The sequence below is a fragment of the Ascaphus truei genome, chromosome 15 (genome assembly GCF_040206685.1).
Source record: "Ascaphus truei isolate aAscTru1 chromosome 15, aAscTru1.hap1, whole genome shotgun sequence".
In the NCBI taxonomy this organism is placed as follows: domain Eukaryota; kingdom Metazoa; phylum Chordata; class Amphibia; order Anura; family Ascaphidae; genus Ascaphus; species Ascaphus truei.
In genome coordinates, this window is record NC_134497.1 from 39,208,196 (window position 1) to 39,233,552 (window position 25,357).

The 25,357-nt window shown below is 44.8% G+C and overlaps 1 protein-coding gene across 1 annotated transcript; it reads right to left on the reverse strand.

Moving 5' to 3' along the window:
- Positions 1-2,428: 2,428 nt before the first annotated feature.
- Positions 2,429-14,494, reverse strand: LOC142466842 (uncharacterized). Its single transcript, XM_075572351.1, has 4 exons — positions 14,252-14,494; positions 12,473-12,612; positions 12,133-12,323; positions 2,429-4,869 (listed from the first exon to the last, which is right to left on the reverse strand). Exons 3-4 carry the CDS (start codon positions 12,212-12,214, stop codon positions 3,170-3,172), a joined length of 1,782 nt encoding a protein of 593 aa, XP_075428466.1. The 5' UTR covers positions 12,215-12,323; positions 12,473-12,612; positions 14,252-14,494; the 3' UTR covers positions 2,429-3,169.
- Between the last annotated feature and the right edge of the window lie 10,863 nt (positions 14,495-25,357).

The following is a 25,357-nucleotide window of genomic DNA, read 5'->3' on the forward strand; positions in this document are numbered from 1 at the left end:
AGTCCAACCAGGGATGCAGAGACAAGCCTTGTCCAGGGAATGAAAAGTCAGAGTCTAAAAAGGTGACAACAGGTACTGCAAGGGTAAACCCAGTCACTGCCCAAAAGAAAAAACCTCAAAGAAAGGTGCACTAGTCTCTGCAGCAACAGTTCTAGTCTCAGCAAAAATGTTTTTTCTTTATGAACGCAATAATTCTTGCAGAACACTTAGCAGCAACAAAAAAAAACCTTCAAGATCCCAACTGGGATTTCCAAAAAAGAAACGAAAGTACTTATCCTCAACCATGCGGATGTGGTCTGCTGCAGCAGGCAGGAAAGGGTGCAGGCAGAAGAAGAATCTGTTCCAGTGAGGTCCAGAAGTGGCCTGTGCTTTCTGTCACGGGAGACTCCTGTGGCGTGTAGGATCTCGGTGGCCGGAACAGCACGAGCGTCGTAGGGGTCACAATCAGAGGTCCTAGGCAGGTGGCAGATAGCGAAGTCGGGCAACAAGCAGGGGTCCGAGGCAGACGGCAGATAGCGAAGTCAGGCAACAAGCAGAGGTCGGCAACGAGGAGACTGGAACAGGACAGGGGAGCAGGGACAGGTCTGGAAGCAGGGACTGAGAACGGGAACAAACAGGGACAAGCCAGATTACCAGCGAGGGCCTTTACTGCGAACAGACTCAAATACAGGTACAGGTACAGATCAGGATCAAAGACAGAGGAATGTGCATAGGAGTCTGACTTGAAACAAAGGCAATTGAACCAACCAGGAAGCAGAAGCTATAAAGGACAGAGACAGGAGCAACAAGAAGACAGACAGGCAGACAGAGGAAACCAGAGGAAACATTAGACAGCAGCACACCCAGTGGACAAAGAAGAACTATGGCTAAGCAGGAGGTCTAGGCGACCCTGACAACTTGCTAACAAAAACTTCTGTACCTTCCTGACCACAGCGCAATGCTTGCTGCACCAGTTCCTTGGCTCATTGAAAAAAATATTCCTCTGGCTGCTGCCCTTTTCCTAGGGCAACATAGGCATCATCATCCTCATCAGAATAAGGCCTGAAGGGACACTGCTCCATGTGTCTGTGCTCTTTCACCAGGAACACATTTTCCTCCTCATTCTTGCAGTCTGTATTTGACTTCAGCTGGGCAGCCATTTTAAATTCCCAGGTTTCTTTTCACCACACAAATGGTGGGGTAGACTCTGGTAACAGCATCAGTCCCTTGTGTGGGTCACCGTCTGTCACAGTCCTCCCAGTCAAATTGTGGCATTGTAGCTTTCTCCCTGCAGGAAAGCTACAACTGCACTGATGTGTAGCCCTTTAAATCTGGTCACTTCTGCATGTTATTCTTTGTTTTGTTGCAAAGGCATTTACAGGAACTAGTGCAAAAACAAAGAAAGAGACAGCGCAAAAAACCTCATTGTGCAATATTTAAACAAAATTGTATTGGTAAACTGGTGAGTATTACACGTACATCAATATAGTTAGATTTAAGCAGAACATGTTATGGACATGTTACCAATCTGTGCTCAGGGTACAGGACTTCCAGGTCAGCTGGCTTCTCACAAGTCTCGTGGAACAGCATGCAGGTTACAGCAGTCGTCACCGCAGGGGAACTGCCACTCCAGATGAAGAGAACACTCCGATGCCGAGTGTCACGGTGGAAAGTCCTATCAACTGTATCCAGCCCTCTGAAACCAGCTTCAAACGCCACACGGGGCGGAGAATGATTCGGCTGTGTATGCCGCTGCAGGGAACCTCACCGTCAGCCGCTTACTCGGAGAACGCTAGACGCACATCCGTGACGTCATCGGGCGGCGTCAGCGTCGTGCGTGAGTCACTGCTTGAGGAAGCTGGAAGTCCCAAGAATGTCCCGTATAGTGCCCGCTTACAGTCGCGAGCAATTAGACAATGTATGGTATTAAAACATCCAGTATGTGGGAATAAATAAATGCGCCCTCAGTCCAACGCGTTTCGTGTTTACAACACTTCGTCAGGGAATGGAGGATTAATTCATGGGGGCGCTTCATATACCCACAGATCTCTTATGATTGGCTGCTTATCAAAAAGTCCAGCAAACATAATTATTTTACATAAAATACACACAATATATTTATTTAAACAAAAAACTTTTTGGCGATGTTTCTATCACTATTTACAGGAACTGTATGCAGGCAAAAGCACAAAAAAATTAACAGGAAGTCTCTGGAGCCCCTTTGAAATTCAAGGGCCACCTCTCATCCCACTTGAAAACAACATATGTAAGAGATGTATGCAGAGGTACATATAATTGGGACCGATTAGGGTGAAATTGTCATATTGAATTCCCGGTGAGAGCTTTAATCACAAGCACAGAAAACTGTATGTATGTTTTCCAAGCAAAATAGTATTCTGTACCTGTAAGAGATGTGTGCAGAGGTACATATAATGGAGACCGATTTGGGTGAAATTATATCTTGACTTTATTGAGCCTGTTCCTATATCCAGGCAAAACATACAAAAACAAAACAAAATAAACCCCAATCCCTTTGAAAGGGCTAACTTATTTCGCCAGACCCAATCTGCAGGACTGGAGGGGTATTCCCATTACCAGCCTATTACCCCAAAGTCTCAGGAGGTACCTTAAGCAGGTGCCCCCCCCCCATGTCAGACTCCTGGGTTCTCTGTGTCCAGAAAATATAGGTCTCTGGATGTCTATCTCCGCACAGCCTTTGTGCTCGACAGTGTCTGTTTGCAGGCTTCTCTGCTATCCTGTGTCAGTCCAATTGTGAGCTCAGGAATTCCCTGTGTCTCACATGAGGCTTTTTACAGAGTTCATTAGTCCAGGTGGAGACTAGCTAATTGAGTGGCTGCAATTAACTATCTCTCTGCTGGATTCTCAGAGCTCTGAGGCTGCTTTAATTAAAACAGGGATAAGTCCCTGTTACAAGAACCAACAGACTGGAAATATAAAAATTAAGAACAATTTTCTTTACATAAAACTACAATAAGAATGATACAAATAACCTGCATTTAAAAAGTTATCTTTCTTTATCCTTAAACATGCCTGGCTTTAGAGAAAGGACAATCGCCTTTGTGTGTCCTCTTGAGTGTGTTCAAATGTGATAACCAACTAAATCCTTTCCCACATTCATGCAGTCTCTCCTCTGTGTGTCCTCTTGTGTGTGTTAAGGCTACATGACACACTAAATCCCTTCCCACATTCCCCATACATGCGGTCTTTCCCCTGTGTGTGTCCTCATGTGTGTGTTGAGGCTGGATAAACTAAATCCCTTTCCACATTCCCCACATACATGCCGTCTCTCCCCTGTGTGTGTCCTCTTGTGTGTGTTTAGGCTGGATAACTGACTAAATCCCTTCCCACATTCCCCACATACATGCGGTCTCTCACCTGTGTGTGTCCTCTCGTGTGTGTTCAGGCTGGACAAGGCACTAAATCCCTTCCCACATTCCCCACATACATGCGGTCTCTCCCCTGTGTGTGTCCTCATGTGTGTGTTGAGGCTGGATAAACTAAATCCCTTCCCACATTCCCCACATACACGCGGTCTCTCCCCTGTGTGTGTCCTCTTGTGTGTGTTTAGGGTTGATAACCGACTAAATCCCTTCCCACATTCCCCACATATATGCCGTCTCTCCCCTGTGTGTGTCCTCTTGTGTGTGTTTAGGTTGGATAACTGACTAAATCCCTTCCCACATTCCCCACATACATGCGGTCTCTCACCTGTGTGTGTCCTCTCGTGTGTGTTTAGGTTGGACAAGTCACTAAATCCCTTCCCACATTCCCCACATACATGCGGTCTCTCCCCTGTGTGTGTCCTCTTGTGTGTGTTTAGGTTGGAAAAGTCACTAAATCCCTTCCCACATTCCCCACATACATGCGGTCTCTCCCCTGTGTGTGTCCTCTTGTGTGTGTTTAGGTTGGACAAGTCACTAAATCCCTTCCCACATTCCCCACATACATGCGGTCTCTCCCCTGTGTGTGTCCTCTTGTGTATGTTCAGATGTGATAACCGAGAAAATCCTTTCCCACATTCTCCACATACATGCGGTCTCTCACCTGTGTGAGTCCTCTTGTGTGTTTTCAGGTATGCTACATAACTAAATCCCTTCCCACACTCCCCACATACATGCGGTCTCTCCCCTGTGTGTGTCCTCTTGTGTATGTTCAGATGTGATAACTGACTAAACCCTTTCCCACATTCCCCACATACATGCGGTCTCTCCCCTGTGTGTGTCATCTTGTGTATGTTCAGATGTGATAACTGACTAAACCCTTTCCCACATTCCCCACATACATGCGGTCTCTCCCCTGTGTGTGTCCTCGTGTGTGTGTTCAGATATGATAACTGATTAAATCCTTTCCCACATTCTCCACATACATGCGGTCTCTCACCTGTGTGTGTCCTCATGTGTGTTTTCAGGTTGGAAACATCACTACATCCTTTCCCACATTCCCCACATACATGCGGTCTCTCCCCTGTGTGTGTCCTCATGTGTGTGTTTAGGTTGGATAACTGACTAAATCCCTTCCCACATTCCCCACATACATGCGGTCCCTCCCCGGTCTGTGTCCTCTTCTGTAGGTTCTGGTCTGATAAACAACTCAGACTCTTCCCACTTTCTCCAAGATCTTTTCCTGTAGCAGCTGCTAATATATATCTTTTGGGATGAGAAGCAGTTACATTGTTTATTAATTGCTTTGACTGGTTAAAAGATGCATTTTCTGTCATATTTATTGGAATGTTGCAAGATTGTTCTTTCCTCATCTTTTCCATATTCTCATTTGGGTGTTTGAACTTCAGATGTTTGAGGAGGTAATCCTGACTGCTAAAATCAACCTTGCAGTGCTGGGATGGGTGGATTATTGGAGCTTGGCTTTGTACTAGACGAGATAAAAAAAAGTTACTGTTACACAAACTGTCTTACAAAAGGCCATGCAGGAGAGGTAAGTTGGGATATCACAAAAACTTCAGGATGAAAGTAAACTGTAGATGTACATTGTAAAAATGAAGAGTTTAGCACAACATGTGCAGCATTAGGGCCGGGAGAGTAGATGTAGAGGATCATACATTTAAAGTGGTTAATAATATTTAACGATTTAAAAGGAAATCTCACAAGCTGCAAAACAACAATTAAAGTGGCAGGAATCTTTCCAAATCCTTTGATAGATAGTAAATCGATAGTTTCAGTTGTGATGGTATATTATGGTATTATAAAATGTTTGTACAATTAATAGAATACATCTCATTAAAAGCTCACATATCAGTAACTGGGTGTTCCCGTTACCGCACCATGTACCAGCTCTCTAATAGTTATAGGATGACCCAACTTTCTGCTAAATCTCCAGTGTTAAAACAGGAACCAAAAGCCCTGTTATTGTATTTGACATCACTGATGATGTTATTCAGACTTAATTAAGCTATGCCAATATTATCAAGTGAATTCCAGAACTGTGTTAATTTTTTAATACAATTGTTTAAAGGTTTTTTTTTTTTTTTTTAAGGGAACAAGGAGTCTGTACTTGTGTTACTGATTCGCCACCATACAAACATTGCATTTTATTAAATACATATACACAGACACACACAGACACACACACAATGCAAACTCATGGAATGTGATTCCTTCCCTTGAAGGTTACATTAAAGCACCCAAAAAAGGGCATTTGTCACTTGGTACATCTACCAAATCCCTCATTTACCTTAGCGGCTAGCTACTGAGGTAATGAAAGGGGGTTATTAATGTATTCTAATTTTGTCGATGTATTTATTTATTACTGGGTTACCATTTATCACCAATGTGGATATCTGGGCCTCCCATTGGGAGAGCCTAGTTATCCACAGTGATAATCAATGGTTTTATGTTTAAAATGTATGTTGAATGTTCTTTTTTGTTTAAACATGTATATATTTTTTGTTAATGTTTAAAACTACATTTGTCCAATAGGGATATTGGACATTAGTCTAGAAGGGGGGCAGAGTAGGGGATGTGGGTGATGGTGGTAGTTGCCCCAGGGAGGGTGGTTAGACATCCCATGGGGGGGTAGGGGTGGTGGTGAGAGGGGTTAACCCATTAATTACCTTAGCGACTACAATGGCAATGCTTTACTGGCCACTAACGCGGTCAACAGGGTTAGCTAATGTTTTCTTTTAATAAAGTATTAACCCCTTTGGTGCCTCTTGTATACCTTGGTAACCACATGCATGAAACGTGTTAATGTTATTTGGATCATAGGTTTCTGTAATAATAGACATTACAGAAGCCTATGACAGAAATATTAACCCAATGCGGTATGTAACACATTATTAACGGTCGCGTTAATTCCCATATTGCGAGATTGGTCCAAATATCGCACCCAGTAAATTATTACTACAATCTTGATATATAGCACCTTAAAATTGCAGTAATAACACCCTTTAGTTTATTTCCCTGGGTGCGATATTAGCTCCACTTTTACAGAATTTGATGTATCTGAGCCGTAGTGTTTTGTTTATGCCTGCGGGATAAACCAAGAACTAACCATGCTTAGCCACTAAGGTGGCAAAGGGGAGTAGGTAGTGTAGTGTAATGTTTATATTATCCCCTTTGTAGTCGGCTAGTCATGGAAACCGAAGACTAGTTGAGCCGTGGACTACTACGGGGTTAATATGTACTGTAATATATTTTAATTCTTTTATCATCTATTCCATGTTGATTTAGCTTATCTTGCATATGTATATAATGGGCAGTATATTGACAATTATATATATAGGAAAGACAAGACTAACGCCAACCTGGAGTACGTGATATAATATTTGCGGTATTTCTGCCGTTCATCCCATTCCGATAAAAATCGGAACTTGATATATGGCAGTTTTTACTTTAAAATTAGGTATTATGAGAGGAGAAAGAAGAAGGCGAGAAGACAACACTCACACAGGAAATAAGATGAGAGAGAGAGAGAGAATAGGTAGGAGATAGCAAGGTCACTGGTAACCAAGCTATAATCGGTTCAAGTGTAATAAAAAATCCGGATACAGGTCAGCACTAAGTACAGTTGTTCTGATCACAGAGGTCACCAGACACAGGAACTGGGGAGGCACGTATGGCCAGGCTCCAAGAAAGGACCGGATGCTCCACACAGAGAACTATGTCAGGGGATTAACAGTAACAGAGAAGGGGTGTAAAGGCTGGTAGGAGATCAGAAGGAAATGGAGGGGAAAAGAATTCAGTTTAGCATAGAAGAGATAGTTTATAGCAAGTAAAAGAGCGGGGCCGGACGGCAGGGGTTAGGGCATGCACCGGAATCCGCATGGGCCGTTCGCCGGGTCACATGGGGAACCCGTTCCAAGTTCCCGGCGAAGTCCCTTGGGTGGGAATTAAGGTGGGAGAGGGAGCAAGGCGAAAGATGAGGAGGAATTTGGCCGCTTCCACTGAGCACCCAAGGGCGCTGGACTCAGGACCAGGGTACTTACGCCTGGGCCCTGAGACCATTGTGTATATGTTGTGTGTATGTTTGTGTCAATGTTTCCCTCCCCCCCCCCTCTTGTGTCTTCCCATTCCCATCCCAGCACCCGAACGTGTCGGAGATGGAGGAGAGGCAGAAGGTCGACGACAGAAGTAGCGGTTACAGCTGCAGCCAACATACAACTCAGACCCATACCTGGTCTCGAAGCAAGCTCCAATATCAGCAAAGATGAGTAGAGAGTTAGTCATATTATCACACAATGTTAAAGGTTTTAATAGTCCAGTTAAGCGCAGAATAGCATTCAGGGACTACAATAGCAAGAAAGCAGATATCATTTTCTTGCAGGAAACTCACTTTTCAACTACCAATCACCCCAAATACTTAGACAAAAACTATAGATCTTTTCATCTGGCCTCCGCTAACGTTAAAAAAAGAGGGGTTGCTATAGTGGTACACAATAGATTGGCGCTCTTCATAAGTAAAACTCATATAGACAAGGACGGTAGATTCATTATTGTAATAGGAGAAATCCAAAGCCACAGCCTCACATTAGCCTCAATCTACGCCCCGTGCGAACAAAAGCCAGGATTTTTTAAGCACTTTTTTAACAAGCTGCATAAAGTAGCGAGAGGCAATATTTTCTTAGCAGGAGATCTCAATCGCGCGTTAGACCCCGACTTAGACAGATGTACAAGAATTAACTCTACCCACAGACTGGACGTACTAACAATACACGAAGGCATGCAAGACTGCCAGCTAGTCGACATTTTGAGGGATCAACACCCAGGCGCTCGAGAATACACTTTCTTTTCTCACCCCCATAACAGCTACAGTAGGATAGATTACCTCCTAGTATCCAACAGAGTGGTCCCGGTGGTTGGCCATACTGAGATCCACGATATCTCGTGGTCAGACCACGCACCTATAGAGCTGAGGTGCTTACTAGATACACTAGACAAACCTGGAGCAAATTGGAAGCTCAACGAGCTCCTATTAAAAGCCCAAGCAACGGAAGCGGAAATAGGGCAACGGATTAAAGAATACTTTCAAGAAAATGAGGGGAGTGTTCCCTCACAATCATCGCTTTGGGAGGCCTATTAGGCTACCCTTAGGGGCATTTTAATGAATATAGCCGCTAGATGTAAACGGGAGAAGGGAAAAAAGATAATAGAGCTGCGGGAGAAATTGGCACACCTCACCGCACTACATAAAATAAACAAAAATCAAGACATTTGGAAGGAGCTATCAGATACGAAAATTGAACTTAATTTAGTGCTGTCCTCCCAGGCCGAAAAGGAGTTAGCATGGTCCAAGGGCAGATTCTACGAAAAAGCCAACAAGCCAGATACCTTATCAGCCAATAAGCTCCGAAACAAGCTTCCAAACTTTCGTATAGCGTCCATCAAATCTCAGGGGGGGGACCTTACCTCCGATCCTAGACAGATTGTAGAGGTATTTAAAAATTACTACGCGACACTCTATGACGGAGATAAGGTCAGCCACACACAAAACACAGCAGACACATTGGAGAAATTCCTAGCAGAGGCGCAGATACCGACGCTGGGCAGGGAGGAAAGAGAGGCGCTGCAAGGGGATTTCACTATAGAGGAACTAACAGAGGTAATGAAATCCTTAAAACCAGCCAAGGCACCGGGACCAGACGGCTTTTCAAATTTATATTACAAGAAATTTAGGAAAATACTGGCTCCACACTTGCTGAAACTATTTAATGGGATAATGGCAGGGGCGCCCTTTCCAGCACAGATGCTACAGGCATCAATCTCACTGATCCACAAACCCGGAAAGGACCCGGCCGACTATAAGAGCTACCGGCCTATATCCCTGATCAATTTGGATATCAAAATATTCTCTAAACTTATAGCTAACAGGGTGGGTATCGTCCTTCCTAGGTTGATACACCCGGATCAAGTCGGTTTTATAGGGGGTAGGCAAGCGGCAGACAATACCAGACGGATTATTGATTTAATCGATCTGGCCAAAAGAAAAAATATCCCGTCTATGGTGTTAAGTCTGGACGCAGAAAAGGCCTTCGACAGGATCGACTGGCCCTATCTCAGAGAGACGCTTATGGCGTTTGGCTTCGGGGGGCGCTTACTGGAGGCGATTTTAGCCCTCTATAGTGGCCCCACAGCGAGAGTGCGACACCAGGGATTCCCCTCGGAATTATTTCACATCCGTAGCAATACGAGACCAGGGTGCCCATTGTCGCCTCTGTTGTTCGCCCTTTGTATAGAACCCCTTGCGGCACATATCAGATTGAGCCCAGATATAGCAGGGATAGAGTTAGGGGAGCAATCGCATAAGGTGGCACTTTATGCGGATGACGTAATTTTGACGTTATCGAAACCTCTCACCTCTTTGCCCAACGTCTTTGAGATCCTGAGAGTATTCAACATGGTCTCGGGTTTCAAAATCAACCAATCCAAGTCGGAAGCCCTCAACATTTTATGTAGCCAAACCGGTCGAAAAACTGATTGAGCTAAATTTCAATTTTAAATGGCAGCCCTCCGCAATCAAATATTTAGGGGTATATATCACCAGGGAATACAAAACTCTATACAAAGCTAATTTCCCCAAGTTAATGCGGAAGCTGAGGGAGGATCTCAGGCTGTGGGCGGGTTATGGCATCTCTTGGTTTGGCAGGATCACTAGCATAAAAATGAACCTACTCCCTAGGATGCTGTACCTGTTTCAAGACCTCCCAATACAGCTTGTTCAGGCTGAGATCCTCGCATTGCAAGCGCAAATTATTCGATTTATTTGGAACAAAAAAAGCCCACGAATTGCAAAACGCATATTGACAAGGCCAGTGATCAAAGGGGAGTTATCGGTACCTTGCTTGATGGCTTATTATAAGGCAGCACAACTATGCCAAATTGTCCAATGGCTCTCAAACCCAGCCAAAAGACAATGGGTAGCTCTGGAAAAAGAATGCTGTGCCCCCCAGTACAGTTACGCGACCTAATCTGGCTCCCAAAAAAATGTAAGAAATCGATAAAACTTCCGCTATGCGCAATTGCGAACTCGCTGGCGGTCTGGGAGTCTACTAAATTTAAAGCTAATCTGACCACCAAACATTCGTTGATGACCCCCCTGGTAGGGAATCCGGATTTTGCTCCAGGGCTGTTGGGTAACAGATTTCTAAAATGGACACAGGCAGGGTACAAAAGATTGAAAGACCTGGAAGGAAGGAAATTTATCAAGACGTTCGAAACGATTAAAGAGGAGAAAAATTTGCCAGATACTGAATTTTTTAGATTCCCCCAGGTCCGGGCATTTTATAACAAAACCCCAATTCGACCAGCGCACCAATTTTGAACAGCTGTGTTCTAGAGAAACGGACACCCGGGGACTTACGTCTAGGATGTACAGGGAGGTGATCTGTCCTGAGACTGCAGAGATCCCCGACTAAAATATATGCGACAATGGGAGACGGACCTAGGGGAGACTCTAGAGGACGAGGACCACATATTGCAAGCGGCCGCTAAAAGCTCAATATGTGCTACGCTGAAGGAGAACGCATATAAAGTCCTTATGCGGTGGTACCATACCCCACTAAAACTCGCTACATTTGTCAGGGGATATTCCCCGCTCTGCCCAAAACAGTGTGGGGAAGTTGCTGACCTAAAACACATGCTGTGGTCCTGCCCGAAAGTGGTCCCGATTTGGGAAACCATTAGAGATTGGTTACAGCGAATACTCGAGTTGGAGGTCCCCCTGGACCCGTGGCTGTTCCTAGTGGGCAGACGGATCTGGGGTGTGTCCAGGGCGACACACAAATTAGTTGCGCATTTCGCAACCGCCACGAGGTGCGAGATCGTAGCATTGTGGAAACAGCCGGATTTACCAGCCTTACCTAAAATCAGGAACAGAATTTGGCATGTCTGCCAGATGGAGCAGTTGACTAGTTGGGTCAACGACTCTGGCTCAAAATTTCTAAAAGTATGGGCCCCTTGGTTAGCCCAAGTAGACATCACGGGGATAGCCGCCGACACTATATTGCATTAATAATATTAGATGCGTTCTCCTTCGGCAAAAGCAGACCTGCAGCTGACATAGTAACGGGCAGTGTAGGGCGCAGCGAACAGCTAGAAGGAGCAAGTTAGGTTGCAGACCCAGGAGAGGGTCCCTCCCCCCCATGGAAGAAATGTCCGGTGTCCCCCCCCTTCCCCTGCCTGTCCGTACAGGTACCCCACATGTGTCTCGTCCCAGTCGGGTAAGTCAGATGTTGTCGTATCCTGTCCGTCGGTGTCGTCCGTCTTGTATGTCTGTCATTTTGTATACCCGTTAAGTTCGTAGCGACGCATTTGGTTACCCATCAATGTACGCTATTGGGTGGTGATGTATGCATTGTAAAACCAAATAAAGACGAAAGTTATAAAAAAAAATAATTAGGTATTATGCCTGGTTTGATCAGATCTGATGCTTTTAACGGGTCTGATAACAAGTGCTTTATTTTTGGCACTGCAACGCTGATTCATAGCACGATAATAAGGCCCTTTTTTATGGGAGGTAATACAGCATTTTTACCGCAGCTTGATGTATCCGGCCCTTTCACTCAAGTCAGGTTTAGTGATATTAAGGTCTAGTTGACCCGTAATGGTGTATGCAGATCAATATTTGCAATTTAACTTAATAGAGATGTAAAAACTACACAACACACATATTCTTGATTACCTGGTGTTGGCGCGTTACTTTTCCACAATGTACCCCACTTCATACCAAGCTCTTTCCCATATTCATCTCCATACCAAACCATGAGCCGTGTGTGTGGGGGGAGGTCTGTGCAGGTTCTGTAGTAGATTTCCCCGTGGTACTGCAACGTCACAAGGTTTTGTTCTTTCTTGTTTCTCGCACAATTTACAAACCTAAAATTGGGACAGTTAGTGAGGTCTCAAAGTAATGTCTATTTTATAAAGGAATAGCTGAAAAAAGATACAAGTCTACAGTTTTTGAGGTGAACAGAAGTTAATGGAGAGCAATGTATATATACGATGGCTCACTTGTATGTACTCACAGTTTGAAAGGAATGGGAGCCACAAGGCCACACCAGTGACAACTTTCACTTAAACCCCCCCGAAAAAAACACTGTTGTAAATAAAAAGTCCTCGACACGATGACAAAAGTGCCACAAAGGTGAGTTTTCTTCCGGTGGAACTAAACAGAAACAGAAAGTGGGGTTGATGTAACAAGGTGATGTAGCAGGAATGTGTTCCATTAGCAACCTGAGCGTATAACAGGCCCTGGACTGATTTGGAAACTGGACTATAAAAAAAGCTTTGAGCCACAGTCTAATGAGGTAACAATGTCAGTTTGGGCTTGAATAAGAAAACTAAAAAAACGGAACCAGCCCCTGTAAGAAAAGTGTAACATTATGCTCAAGTTCAGGGTCATGAACATATATGGTCAAATTCAGAAATGCTGTTTAAAGCTTAGAAGGAGTCAGTACGAGAAGGTATCATGCCAAGCACATCTCTGAGGAAGGCAGCATGGCCTTGGTGTCACTGATTTAGAGAAGGAGGGCATCATACTATTAAAGCAGAAGAATAAAAAAGTGAGAGCGCACATGAAGTTTTACTTGCGCCCTTTTTCCTATTATCTCCTCAGCCCTATTTGTCTGAAAATTGTTTGAACAGGCCGTGTAAGGCTACATACGGGCAGCAATGGTGCTGAACAAGGCTGTGAGAAGACAGGAGTGAGGGGAGAGGTGCAAAGAACTGCTGTGATCACATGCTCATTGCTATTTACCTGAGTGGCTGTTAAAGTGCATGTGAGGCTATTGCACTTTAGTGAATCTAGTGTTTGTTAAACAGAGGAGGCTACACACAGAGAAAGGGGTGCCCCCGCACAGCTAAGGGTATAGGGGTGAGGTGCTCTCTAGGTCAGGTACATTCACAATAAACCAAAAGAGAAAGAAAACCTAGTGAGTGAGCACTCAGTCACAGAAATGTAATATGGTTGGTATTAAAATTCTTTATTGTCATCAATGAATATAAAATATAGGGGTTTAAAATAGAACAGCATTAAACGTAACTGTAGTCAAAATAACATGGCTATAAAAGTCAGGTTGATAGTACATATGGGAGATCCGTGACAGATAGTCAAAATCTCTTTCTGTAAATGACAGCCTAATTATAATTAGAGTGAAGGGGCTAATATCAATCACCGCTGTACAATAACTGCCTAAATGGCCAGTAGTATAGGTACAGTAGCTGGAGACTAGGATATCAGAAGCCAGCCTGCTAATACCGTGGAATGTGAGTGCAGGTGTACCTCAAAATATATGAAGAGGAAACCGGCAAAGATAACCTTGCAGAAAGTATCCCTTAGTGGGGGTATGTAGCCCCTATTCCATCATTAGGGATTAGGCAGTGTTGACTGCTGCAGGGGATAAGTATCAAAAAGGCAGCTAATGTATATATAACACAGGGATCCATCGGGATCCCCAGTGGAGAGGGCAAGGAATGTCTTGCATAAGGTAGTGTCCCTAGGTATGGATTAAGAGAAGTGTCAGCTCCAAAGGCACTGAAGCCTGGTGTGCGCGCCTGTGTTGTGATAGGGGGTCTAAATCCCGTCACCTCACTGATCACAGAAATAACAGCAACCTGATATATATAAGCTGCTGTACTCAAGTGTATAGCGGTGTTTGTGTTACGCCGGTGCTGCCCACAGACCAGACCCGTCCCCTGAGCTGAAGAGGGAAGTGGTAATACACGCACCCGCAGCAAAGGGAGCGTGTCCGGAGTGTGGTATAAAGTGTTGCCAGGCCAGGTGTAGTAATGTAGACAATACTTGCCGGTACCGGTTGTAGAGATAGAGTGAAGAATGCCTTGCCGAGGTCAAGGAGTGGAGTGGAGAGTGGAGATAGGTTGTAGTCCAAGCCGTGTTCGAGGAGTATCAGAGTGAGCGTTGTCCAAGGAGTGCCGAGATCGAGAGCCAGAGGGGGTAGTCGTACGAGCCGTGTCAGAACCTGTGAAAACACTAAGAGAATCCTGAAGTACTTCCATACAGAGACTATGTCGAGCAAGGACTGAGAGCAGAGGAGCTAGATAAAGTAGGAAGGTCCAATTAAGAACGGAGGCGGGACAGGAAGAGCTACAGGGAGACACTGCAGATTCGTGCAGGCACAACAGGCCAGGCGAGTCTTGTTGGTAACCTGAGTATGCCCGTGCGGCGTGCGGGGGCGGAGCCTGAGGTCCGGGGGACGGGAAGAAGAGTGTGCAGAATGAGCGCGCTCCGTAACGCGTGTACGCGCGTGGACCGAGCCAGTGGATGGTGCAGGTGTGTGCGCGGGAGGGCGTGGGCGCGCCTGGCGCTGAGCAGAGGAATCGCCGAGGGGAGTGATCCCGCGATGGCGGCAGGGGCGGGAAGCCGCGGAGGCCGGTAAGGTAAGATTGTTTTGTGTGTCCAGGGACTCCCTGAGAGGAGAGAGTGCTCTGTGTGGGGAGCGCGGAGAACGCCGATTCCTGACAGTTTGTTAATAAATCACCCGACCTGTTACCGAAGCACAGTAACCCACTGTAGGTAGACTGCTGTGTGGTTTATTGGTTTATTGTAAACAGAGGAGGCAAAGGGAATAAGGAAAAATAACCCCTTCAGATCAGTGCCTGGGAGGCAAATAAAGGGTGTGGGAGGAAGGGCGATACAGCACCTTATCATTTGTGGGTATAAGGTATATGTTGATCCCTATATCGCCTAAATGCCTCTATGCTAATAATTGCGGAAGAACTACAGTGATGGTGAAACTATAAGGATATGTCAGTTTAGTATGAGGATAAGTATAAAGTGACTAACACAACCCTGCCTTACAGCATAGACCAGGTTACTCGGCAACAGAAGAATACAGAGGAATCGGGATGCTGGGCATGGATGCCGGATGTGGTGACGTTACATACTAGCGAGAGCGTCACGAGAATATGCAAATTTACCTCAATACATCGGATCACTAGGCAACAGAGGGAGCAGCACGCCCGGCACGCACTCGCGAGAACATTGCGGGAACATGCAAAGTCTGCAGGGAAACACTTGAGGTTAGGACGGAGCCCTAGGAAGGATCCCTGATGACGCTGCCACGTGACCGGAGTGACGTGGCAAACAGAAGGAGACGAACGGCGCTGGATGGTGACCACACTGAGGATCAACGAGGGACACCTAGTGATGGGTCTAATTATTCGGACATTTTGGACTTTTTACTTTATGCCATTTACTCTTGAAAAAGGCCTGGTGTGGCCGAAACGTCGATCTATTGGCAATAAATCAGCATTAACATAAATCCGTAGTGCCCTGCTTTTACATACGGATACAGAACAACAGCAATAGAAACACAGTAAGAGAAACCATGTGAGACGGGTAACTCTTCCCTTGGAGGTATTGGGGAAACAATTTAACAATATGTTTGGGGGTCAAATTAAATTCATATTTCTGTTTCTTCAGTAGTTTCGGGAGGTTTTGCAAGGATTTGGAAAGACAATAAGTGATGGTAATGGTCACAGTAATAGTCTAGAGAATATAGATTTGGCATTAGCTGCCCAGTAAACTAGGCAAAGTAGTGTAGGTGACAGCAACCAAAGTTATCCATAATGTCAACGGCTGCCTCTGGTTAAATAAGGCTTCTAAAAATGTGGCCATGACGGGGAAAGACTTGTGTGGGGGGAGTGCTTAGGATAGCTAGCAAGGAGAAAAGGCTGATTGTACAAACTCTTATGGGTTTGTAATCTCAGGATTCATTTAAACTGAAGCAGAGTAGGAAAATGGTATTTAAAGGGACAGTCCCTCCTAGGAAGAACGTGAACCAACAACAACGACATATTTAATAGGTTAAATGTAGCCAATTGTCAAGTTAAAAAGCCAGTTTAGCAAACAAAAAAAACATAAAATTTCCATAGAAAACAAAGTGAGGCATTTAAAGTGAGGTTTTTAAGTGATAAAAACAGTTAGACTACAGTTAATATATATATATAGTTAATATACTCACTTTCTTCATGCAAGACCAATAACCAATAACCTCAGCTGATATGACATGGATCTAATTGCATTCTCTTCACAGGTATGTTCCTGATGTTGAAACCCTCTGTATAAGACTGAATCTGGCCTTGTTGAATTGATATATGTTAGTATGTTTGAATTTAAAAAGTTTTTTTTTTTTTTTTTCCCCTCTTAACTCTGTGCTGTTAATTGACCAAATGGAACAAGCTGACTGATTGGGGAGGGGGAGGGTCATGTAAAAAAAATTTTGTGTATAATACTAACACCTTCGTTGCATTGGGCAGGAACTGCATTAGGCAGTGAGGCATTTAAAGTGAGGTTTTTAAGTGATAAATACAGTTAGACTATAGTTTGACTAGAGGTGACTGGGGACTGGATCTACTGCACACTCTTTTACTCAAGACAACAAACGGTAAGCTATTCAGATCACACTATGATCCCATGCTTGCTAACCTGCATATTTTAACCCCCCATCCCTTTACAAATTCTTTCACTGCAGCCTCTCCCAAAACTGACTGCACAAAACACTGAAACCCTGAATTGACCCTAGCATTGCAATGCAGCAAAACACTTGACAAGGTACAGGCTCACCCCTGCTGTTTAGTCTGCTCACACTCACTCTGCTCACAACAGCTCCTTGCAGCACTGCCTACCTCTAGCATCATGAACCTGCTATGTCTTCTAACTTTTTTCTTTCTCCTGGCCTCATGGAGATGTTACTCCCTCTATCCAATACAAACTCCTCCATCCTGGTCCACACCCAACATCACCATACACCCTGGACTACTCAAAAGCCTTGCACTATCTACTGAATGTTGGTGGAGAACTCTAAAAATCAGCACACCAACCACTGCTCACTCTAATGGAAAACACCACAAATTTACAACTTGCAAACAACTACCCAAATTTCTACTCATACTATTACTCTCTCTAGCAGGTGATGTTGAAACTAACCCAGGTCCTCCCATTTCAGCTCTGTCCCATGCCCCTGAGAATTCCACCTTTAAATTCCAAAAAGGCCTATCTGTCGCCCATATAAACATCCGGAGCCTGCTGCCCAAACTGGATGAACAAAGGGCATGGTGCCTTATGCATAAACCCAAAGCCATCGTTCTTACAGAAACATGGCTATCCCCTAAAACCCCTGATGCAAATATCGCCATTCAGGGATACTCCATTTTTAGGAGAGATAGGTCAAAGAGAGGAGGAGGGGTGTTATTTTATATTGCAGACACATTACAATTTACACTGTTAAATTGCCCACCAAGTCCACCCTCTTTTGAAACTCTAGTTGGCAAAATCTGCCTCCCCTTTTCTAAGCCCATCTTGCTTGCTGGCATCTACCGCCCCCCTACAATCCTTGACTGTAGAGTGAGCTGCTAGTTCTAGGGGATTTCAACTTCAATTGGCTTGACCCTAAAAACCACAAAATCCAGATACAACTCAAGTCACTTAACCTATCGCAACTCATTTCCCAACCCACACGAATAAACCTGAAGTCGCATAACCATTCCTTGCTAGACTGGATTCTCTCCTCAAACCCCAGCAGAATCCAATCCTCTGGCATCCTTCCTGATATTTTCAGTGACCATGCAATAGTGTACTGTGTAAGGAAAATTAAACCGCCCCATTCAAGCCCTAAAGTTCTCCTCACTAGAACATTTAAAAACTTTAACCCACAACAGTTTCTGGGTGACCTTACCAACTGCCCATGGCACAGAATCGATTTAATTCCCGACCCTGATTCTGCGCTCGACTATTTCCAATCCGAGTTCTTAAAACTCTGCGATACCCATGCTCCACTACGCAGAATAAGGGTACGGGGTGCCCACCTTCCATGGGTTATACCTGACCTTATAGCACTCTACCAGTTCAGGGATGCCTTGTGGAAAAGCTACAAAGTAACTGGCACTACCAAGGATCTCAATCACTACAGATGCCTGCGGAACGTGTGCACAAGGCAAACAAGGTATGCAAAAGCACAATATTACTCTGACAATCTCCACCAAAATACATCAAACCCAGGTAACTTCTGGAAGGTTATCAACAATATATTCCAGGCTCCTAACCATCAACAACCAAGTAATATCACTAAGGGGGATATTACTCTGACAAACCCCACTGACATTGCAAATGCATTCAATGATTACTTTGTGGGGTGTGCCACTAACTTATTAGCGAAACGCAGCACAAACCCCAAACATGAATCTCATCCTGGGAGTATCCCTACAGTCCCACCCCCTCCCAACACTGCCCACAATTTTCAATTTAGCCCAGTATCTGAAGAGATTACACAAGCGCTCCTCAAACTAAAACTAAGCAGCCAATGTGGACCCGACTTACTACAATCTAGGTTCCTACGACTTGGTGCCCCAGCCATTGCCAAACCAATTGCGTCCATAGTCAACTCTATCCTGTCTGCAGGCCATATCCCTAAGACCTGGAAAACTGCCAGAGTTGTCCCAATCTTCAAAAGTGGGGACAAAAACACTGTCTCAAACTACAGGCCAATCTCACTTCTCCCAATTCTATCCAAAGTTATGGAAAAATGTGTCCACTCCCAACTAAGCGATTTCTACACCAAGACAAATTTCCCTAGCCAATTCCAGTCTGGGTTTCGTCCCAAACACTCCACCGTAACTACCCTGCTAAAAGTTTGCAATGAAATCCAGTGTGGAATGGAACGGGGACAACTCACTGGGGCAGTATTCCTAGATTTTGCAAAGGCTTTTGACACAGTTGATCATGTTATCCTGCTTAACAAACTCCAGAGCTCTGGAATAGGGAAACATGCTTTAAACTGGTTTCAGTCCTACCTATCAGGAAGATCCCAACATGTGTCCATCTCAGGCTCTAACTCCAACCCCCTGGATATCACCTGTGGTGTACCGCAAGGCTCTGTTCTGGGGCCCCTACTCTTCTCAGTGTTCATTAATGATCTTCCCACAGCTTGTAAGGAAGCCTCAATACACATGTATGCAGATGACACAATCCTGTATGCACACAGCCATAGCCTCTCTGACCTTCAACACATACTTCAGTCTGACTTTTTGAGACTCGAAAACTGGATTTCCCAAAACAAACTGTTTTCAAACACTGACAAGACTGTAACAATGGTATTTGGGACCAAGACTAAATATGTAAAGCTTCCAGTGACTGAGCTCCTGATTAGAACCAACGCTACCACCACCCTAACACCTGTCACTAGTTTTAAATACCTGGGCTTATGGTTTGACTCCCACTTAACATTCGGGATGCACATTGATACCCTGACAACCAAGACCTATGCCAAACTAGGGGTACTTTACAGGAACAAATCCTCCCTAAGTCTCCTGGTCAGAAAGCGTATTGCACAGCAGATGCTAATGCCAATTATTGACTATGGAGACATAGTATATTGCTCGGCTCCTCAAACCCACCTTAGCAAACTTGACACCCTCTACAATTCAATTTGTCGTTTTGTTCTCCAATGCAACTACAACACACATCACTGCGAAATGCTCAAAGAACTAGATTGGTCATCACTAGAGTCTAGACGCAAAGTTCACCTTTCCTGTCTCACCCTCAAATACTTTCTGGGCAAGCTACCCAGCTACCTGAACAAGCTCCTCACCCCTACCACATGCAGCACCTATCACCTGAGATCAGACTCCAAAAGACTATTCATGGTCCCAAGACTCAACAAAGTATCCGGACGTTCCTCCTTCTCCTTCCGTGCACCCCAAAACTGGAACAACCTACCAGAGACTCTCATATCCACCACCAGCTTAAGTTCTTTCAAATCTAAGGCTGTCTCACACTTTAATCTGGTCTGTAACTGTTTCATACGCTCATAATATATATTTTCTATAACTGTGCACGCAACGTCTTGTATATAATGTATACCTTGTTCATTTATGTAACTGTACTTGTAACCATGTATTATTTGTTTTACTCTGTGCCCAGGACATACTTGAAAACGAGAGGTAACTCTCAATGTATTACTTCCTGGTAAAATATTTTATAAATAAATAAATAAATAAATTATAATGTCCTCATTAATCAAACACACAAATGTTCCTGGAGAAATACAGAACAGGATTTCTTTCACAATACACAAATAAGTAAAACAGTTATTTTAACCCTTTGAGTGACGGAGGGGTCACGTGATCGCTCCCTCACTGATGACAGAACGGCCGGGGAGACCCCCTCCCTTCTATCCCACGTAGTGATAGATCTGTCCTGCCCTGCACAGGAGCACAGAATGTCATCTCCCCTAGGAAACCCAGCAGGATTACTATGACGTAGCTATTACATCATGGGGCCAGACGCAGTGACATAGCATCTACATCAAAAGGGCGCCCAAAGGGTTAAATGGTGATTTCATCCTTTTCAGGGAAGTCATGTACTCAAAGAGATTTCATGTTTTCCCGCCGCTAGGTTGGATTTAAAGCAGCAGTTAAAAAAAAAAAAAAAAACCTGTGTGCCAAGCACGCGCATTTTAAGTGAAATTTTTGTGTTTTATCACAGAAATTGTATTTGTGATGGCGATGTTTTTAATTAAAAATCAAAACACAAAAGAAGTTTGACTTACAGTAGAACATTTGTTTTAGCTATTTGCTTTAATTTATATTAACTGTGAATTCCTCGATTGTGCGTCACTGTGCGCACCAGTAAGTGTGCGTGTCAGTGTGTGTGTGCGTCAGTGTGTGCACGCCACTGTGCATGCGCCTCAGTCAGTGTGCGTGTTACTGTGTCTACGCGCGTCAGTGTGCGTCCTCCAACTGTGGCGCTGGAGTGGAGGGTTTGCTCCAGCTCTGCGGGCAGGCAGCACATCTCCCGGCTAAAGAGAAGATAGAGTGCTCTGTGCAGGGGGGTAGAGTGTGTGCGCACGCCACCTTCCTCCTCGCTACCGGGCACGAGCAGACCCCCAGCCCAGAGCAGACACCCCACTCTCTTCCCCCAGCGACACGGTGCAGCTCCCGTCCGAAGAGCAGGAGATATCGGGGGCCCGGGGCATGGTGTGTGTTTGTTTGTCCTCTCCAGTAACTGCTGGGAGCTGGCAGCACTTACGTCGCTTCTTCTGCCAGCAGTGACATCACTTCCTGCACTGCACTTCCCTCACCTTCAGGGCAATTTACTGCCAGCCAACTGTTTCTGTGGCATGTGCTGCTAAGAAGTTTCACTTCAAAAATGTCCCCTTCCATATGCGCATCAATTCAATCCAAACACGGACAAGTGATTAGCTAAATTGCCGATCAATCTGTTCTCCTGTGATCAATCGGCGAAGATTCGGCTCTAGGGGTCACTAAATCCCTGTGTAATGCAGTCAGAGGAGCACACATTTATATTCATATGCGTTCCCCTGACGTGTGCTCGCTCCCGAGCCCTGGTCCTGTCTCATAGGGCTTCTCCAGCAGCATCACCTGGTCACAGTATTGTGTGTCTCTGTATATGTGTGATTGTGTCTGGACACGGAGCAGGGGGTTTGTGTGTGTGTGTCATGGCAGGGGAGAAGCAGGAAAATGGCGGGAGACGCCGCTGGTATCTTATGCACACATATATGTACACGTACCTACGCTAAATCACTGGGGGGAGGTGTTAAAAACTGAGCGGGGGGGAGTAAAAAAGGAGGTGTGTATATATACACACGTGTATGTGTGCGTGTGTCATGGCAACGCAGCGTCAGGAGCTGCAGAGGAGACAGTCGCAAGATACAGCGGGCAAAATGCGCAAGCCCTGTACAGATATACCCCCCCACTCCGTACCACAGGCGGGTGTGTTCTGATCTCTCTCTGCTGCAGTCTCAGTTTCACTTTCCCGGAAGTGGAGACACTGACTACATCCAGGTCACAGCTCTGTGTCCTACTGCGCATGCTCACACTAAGGGGATCATGGGAGTTGTAGTTTTTAGACTTCAAAACGGATCACGTGTCACATACTGTGCAGATTAGAAACAAGACAGTAACATTTCCCAGGCACTGTGCTAGGGAAAGATAGTTTCTGCTGCATGTAGATGTGTATACTCCTCTTGTTCCTTAATATATCTCAGTAAAGCTGCTTCAGTTCCTCCCTTTTGGCCAATGTTGATGTGACATAACCCCTGGGGCTGTAATACATACATACATACATACTTCTCTCTGTCTCTCTCTGTGTCTCTCTCTCTCGACTTTGAAATGCAGATTGTCCTGATGTTATCATTTAATTTATTTTCCATGTTAATAATAAGTGCCCCCCGCAGAGCCCCCCCCCCTCCTCCCTCACACAGAGCCCCCCCGGGGTCTGACACTGAGCTGAGCAGAGCTGCAAAGTGCTTCATCAGAACCCTGACCCTGCATTCTGCCTGCCCCAAATAACACTCACACCATGTTTGTGGGACTTAATTTATTTATTTATAAAATATTTTACCAGGAAGTAATACATTGAGAGTTACCTCTCGTTTTCAAGTATGTCCTGGGCATAGAGTAAAACAAATAATACATGGTTACAAGTACAGTTACATAAATGAACAAGGTATACATTATATACAAGACATTGCGTGCACAGTTATAGAAAATATATATTATGAGCGTATGAAACAGTAATAGACCAGATTAAAGTGTGAGACAGCCTTAGATTTGAAAGAACTTAAGCTGGTGGTGGATATGAGAGTCTCTGGGAGGTTGTTCCAGTTTTAGGGTGCATGGAAGGAGAAGGAGGAACGTCCGGATACTTTGTTGAGTCTTGGGACCATGAATAGTCTTTTGGAGTCTGATCTCAGGTGATAGGTGCTGCATGTGGTAGGGGTGAGGAGCTTGTTCAGGTAGCTGGGTAGCTTGCCCAGAAAGTATTTGAGGGTGAGACAGGAAAGGTGAACTTTGCGCCTAGACTCTAGTGATGACCAATCTAGTTCTTTGAGCATTTCGCAGTGATGTGTGTTGTAGTTGCATTGGAGAACAAAACGACAAATTGAATTGTAGAGGGTGTCAAGTTTGCTAAGGTGGGTTTGAGGAGCCGAGCCATATACTATGTCTCCATAGTCAATAATTGGCATTAGCATCTGCTGTGCAATACGCTTTCTGACCAGGAGACTTAGGGAGGATTTGTTCCTGTAAAGTACCCCTAGTTTGGCATAGGTCTTGGTTGTCAGGGTATCAATGTGCATCCCGAATGTTAAGTGGGAGTCAAACCATAAGCCCAGGTATTTAAAACTAGTGACAGGTGTTAGGGTGGTGTTAGCGTTGGTTCTAATCAGGAGCTCAGTCACTGGAAGCTTTACAAATTTAGTCTTGGTCCCAAATACCATTGTTACAGTCTTGTCAGTGTTTAAAAACAGTTTGTTTTGGGAAATCCAGTTTTCGAGTCTCAAAAAGTCAGACTGAAGTATGTGTTGAAGGTCAGAGAGGCTATGGCTGTGTGCATATAGGATTGTGTCATCTGCATACATGTGTATTGAGGCTTCCTTACAAGCTGTGGGAAGATCATTAATGAACACTGAGAAGAGTAGGGGCCCCAGAACAGAGCCTTGCAGGACACCACAGGTGATATCCAGGGGGTTGGAGTTAGAGCCTGAGATGGACACATGTTGGGATCTTCCTGATAGGTAGGACTGAAACCAGTTTAAAGTATGTTTCCCTATTCCAGAGCTCTGGAGTTTGTTAAGCAGGATAACCTGATCAACTGTGTCAAAAGCCTTTGCAAAATCTAGGAATACTGCACCAGTGAGTTGTCGCCGTTCCATTCCACACTGGATTTCATTGCAAACTTTTAGCAGGGTAGTTACGGTGGAGTGTTTGGGACGAAACCCAGACTGGAATTGGCTAGGGAAATTTGTCTTGGTGAAGAAATCGCTTAATTGGGAGTGGACACATTTTCCATAACTTTGGATAGAATTGGGAGAAGTGAGATTGGCCTGTAGTTTGAGACAGTGTTTTTGTCCCCACTTTTGAAGATTGGGACAACTCTGGCAGTTTTCCAGGTCTTAGGGATATGGCCTGCAGACAGGATAGAGTTGACTATGGACGCAATTGGTTTGGCAATGGCTGGGGCACCAAGTCGTAGGAACCTAGATTGTAGTAAGTCGGGTCCACATTGGCTGCTTAGTTTTAGTTTGAGGAGCGCTTGTGTAATCTCCTCTTCAGATACTGGGCTAAATTGAAAATTGTGGGCAGTGTTGGGAGGGGGTGGGACTGTAGGGATACTCCCAGGATGAGATTCATGTTTGGGGTTTGTGCTGCGTTTCGCTAATAAGTTAGTGGCACACCCCACAAAGTAATCATTGAATGCATTTGCAATGTCAGTGGGGTTTGTCAGAGTAATATCCCCCTTAGTGATATTACTTGGTTGTTGATGGTTAGGAGGCTGGAATATATTGTTGATAACCTTCCAGAAGTTAGCTGGGTTTGATGTATTCTGGTGGAGATTGTCAGAGTAATATTGTGCTTTTGCATACCTTGTTTGCCTTGTGCACATGTTCCGCATGCATCTGTAGTGATTGAGATCCTTGGTAGTGCCAGTTACTTTGTAGCTTTTCCACAAGGCATCCCTGAACTGGTAGAGTGCTATAAGGTCAGGTGTAACCCATGGAAGGTGGGCCCCCCGTACCCCTATTTTGCGTAGTGGAGCATAGGTATCGCAGAGTTTAAGAACTCGGATTGGAAATAGTCGAGCGCAGAATCGGGGTCGGGAATTAAATCGATTCTGTGCCATGGGCAGTTGGTAAGGTCATCCAGAAACTGTTGTGGGTTAAAGTTTTTAAATGTTCTAGTGAGGAGAACTTTAGGGCTTGAATGGGGCGGTTTAATTTTCCTTACACAGTACACTATTGCATGGTCACTGAAAATCTCAGGAAGGATGCCAGAGGATTGGATTCTGCTGGGGTTTGAGGAGAGAATCCAGTCTAGCAAGGAATGGTTATGCGGTTTCAGGGTTATCCGTGTGGGTTGGGAAATGAGTTGCA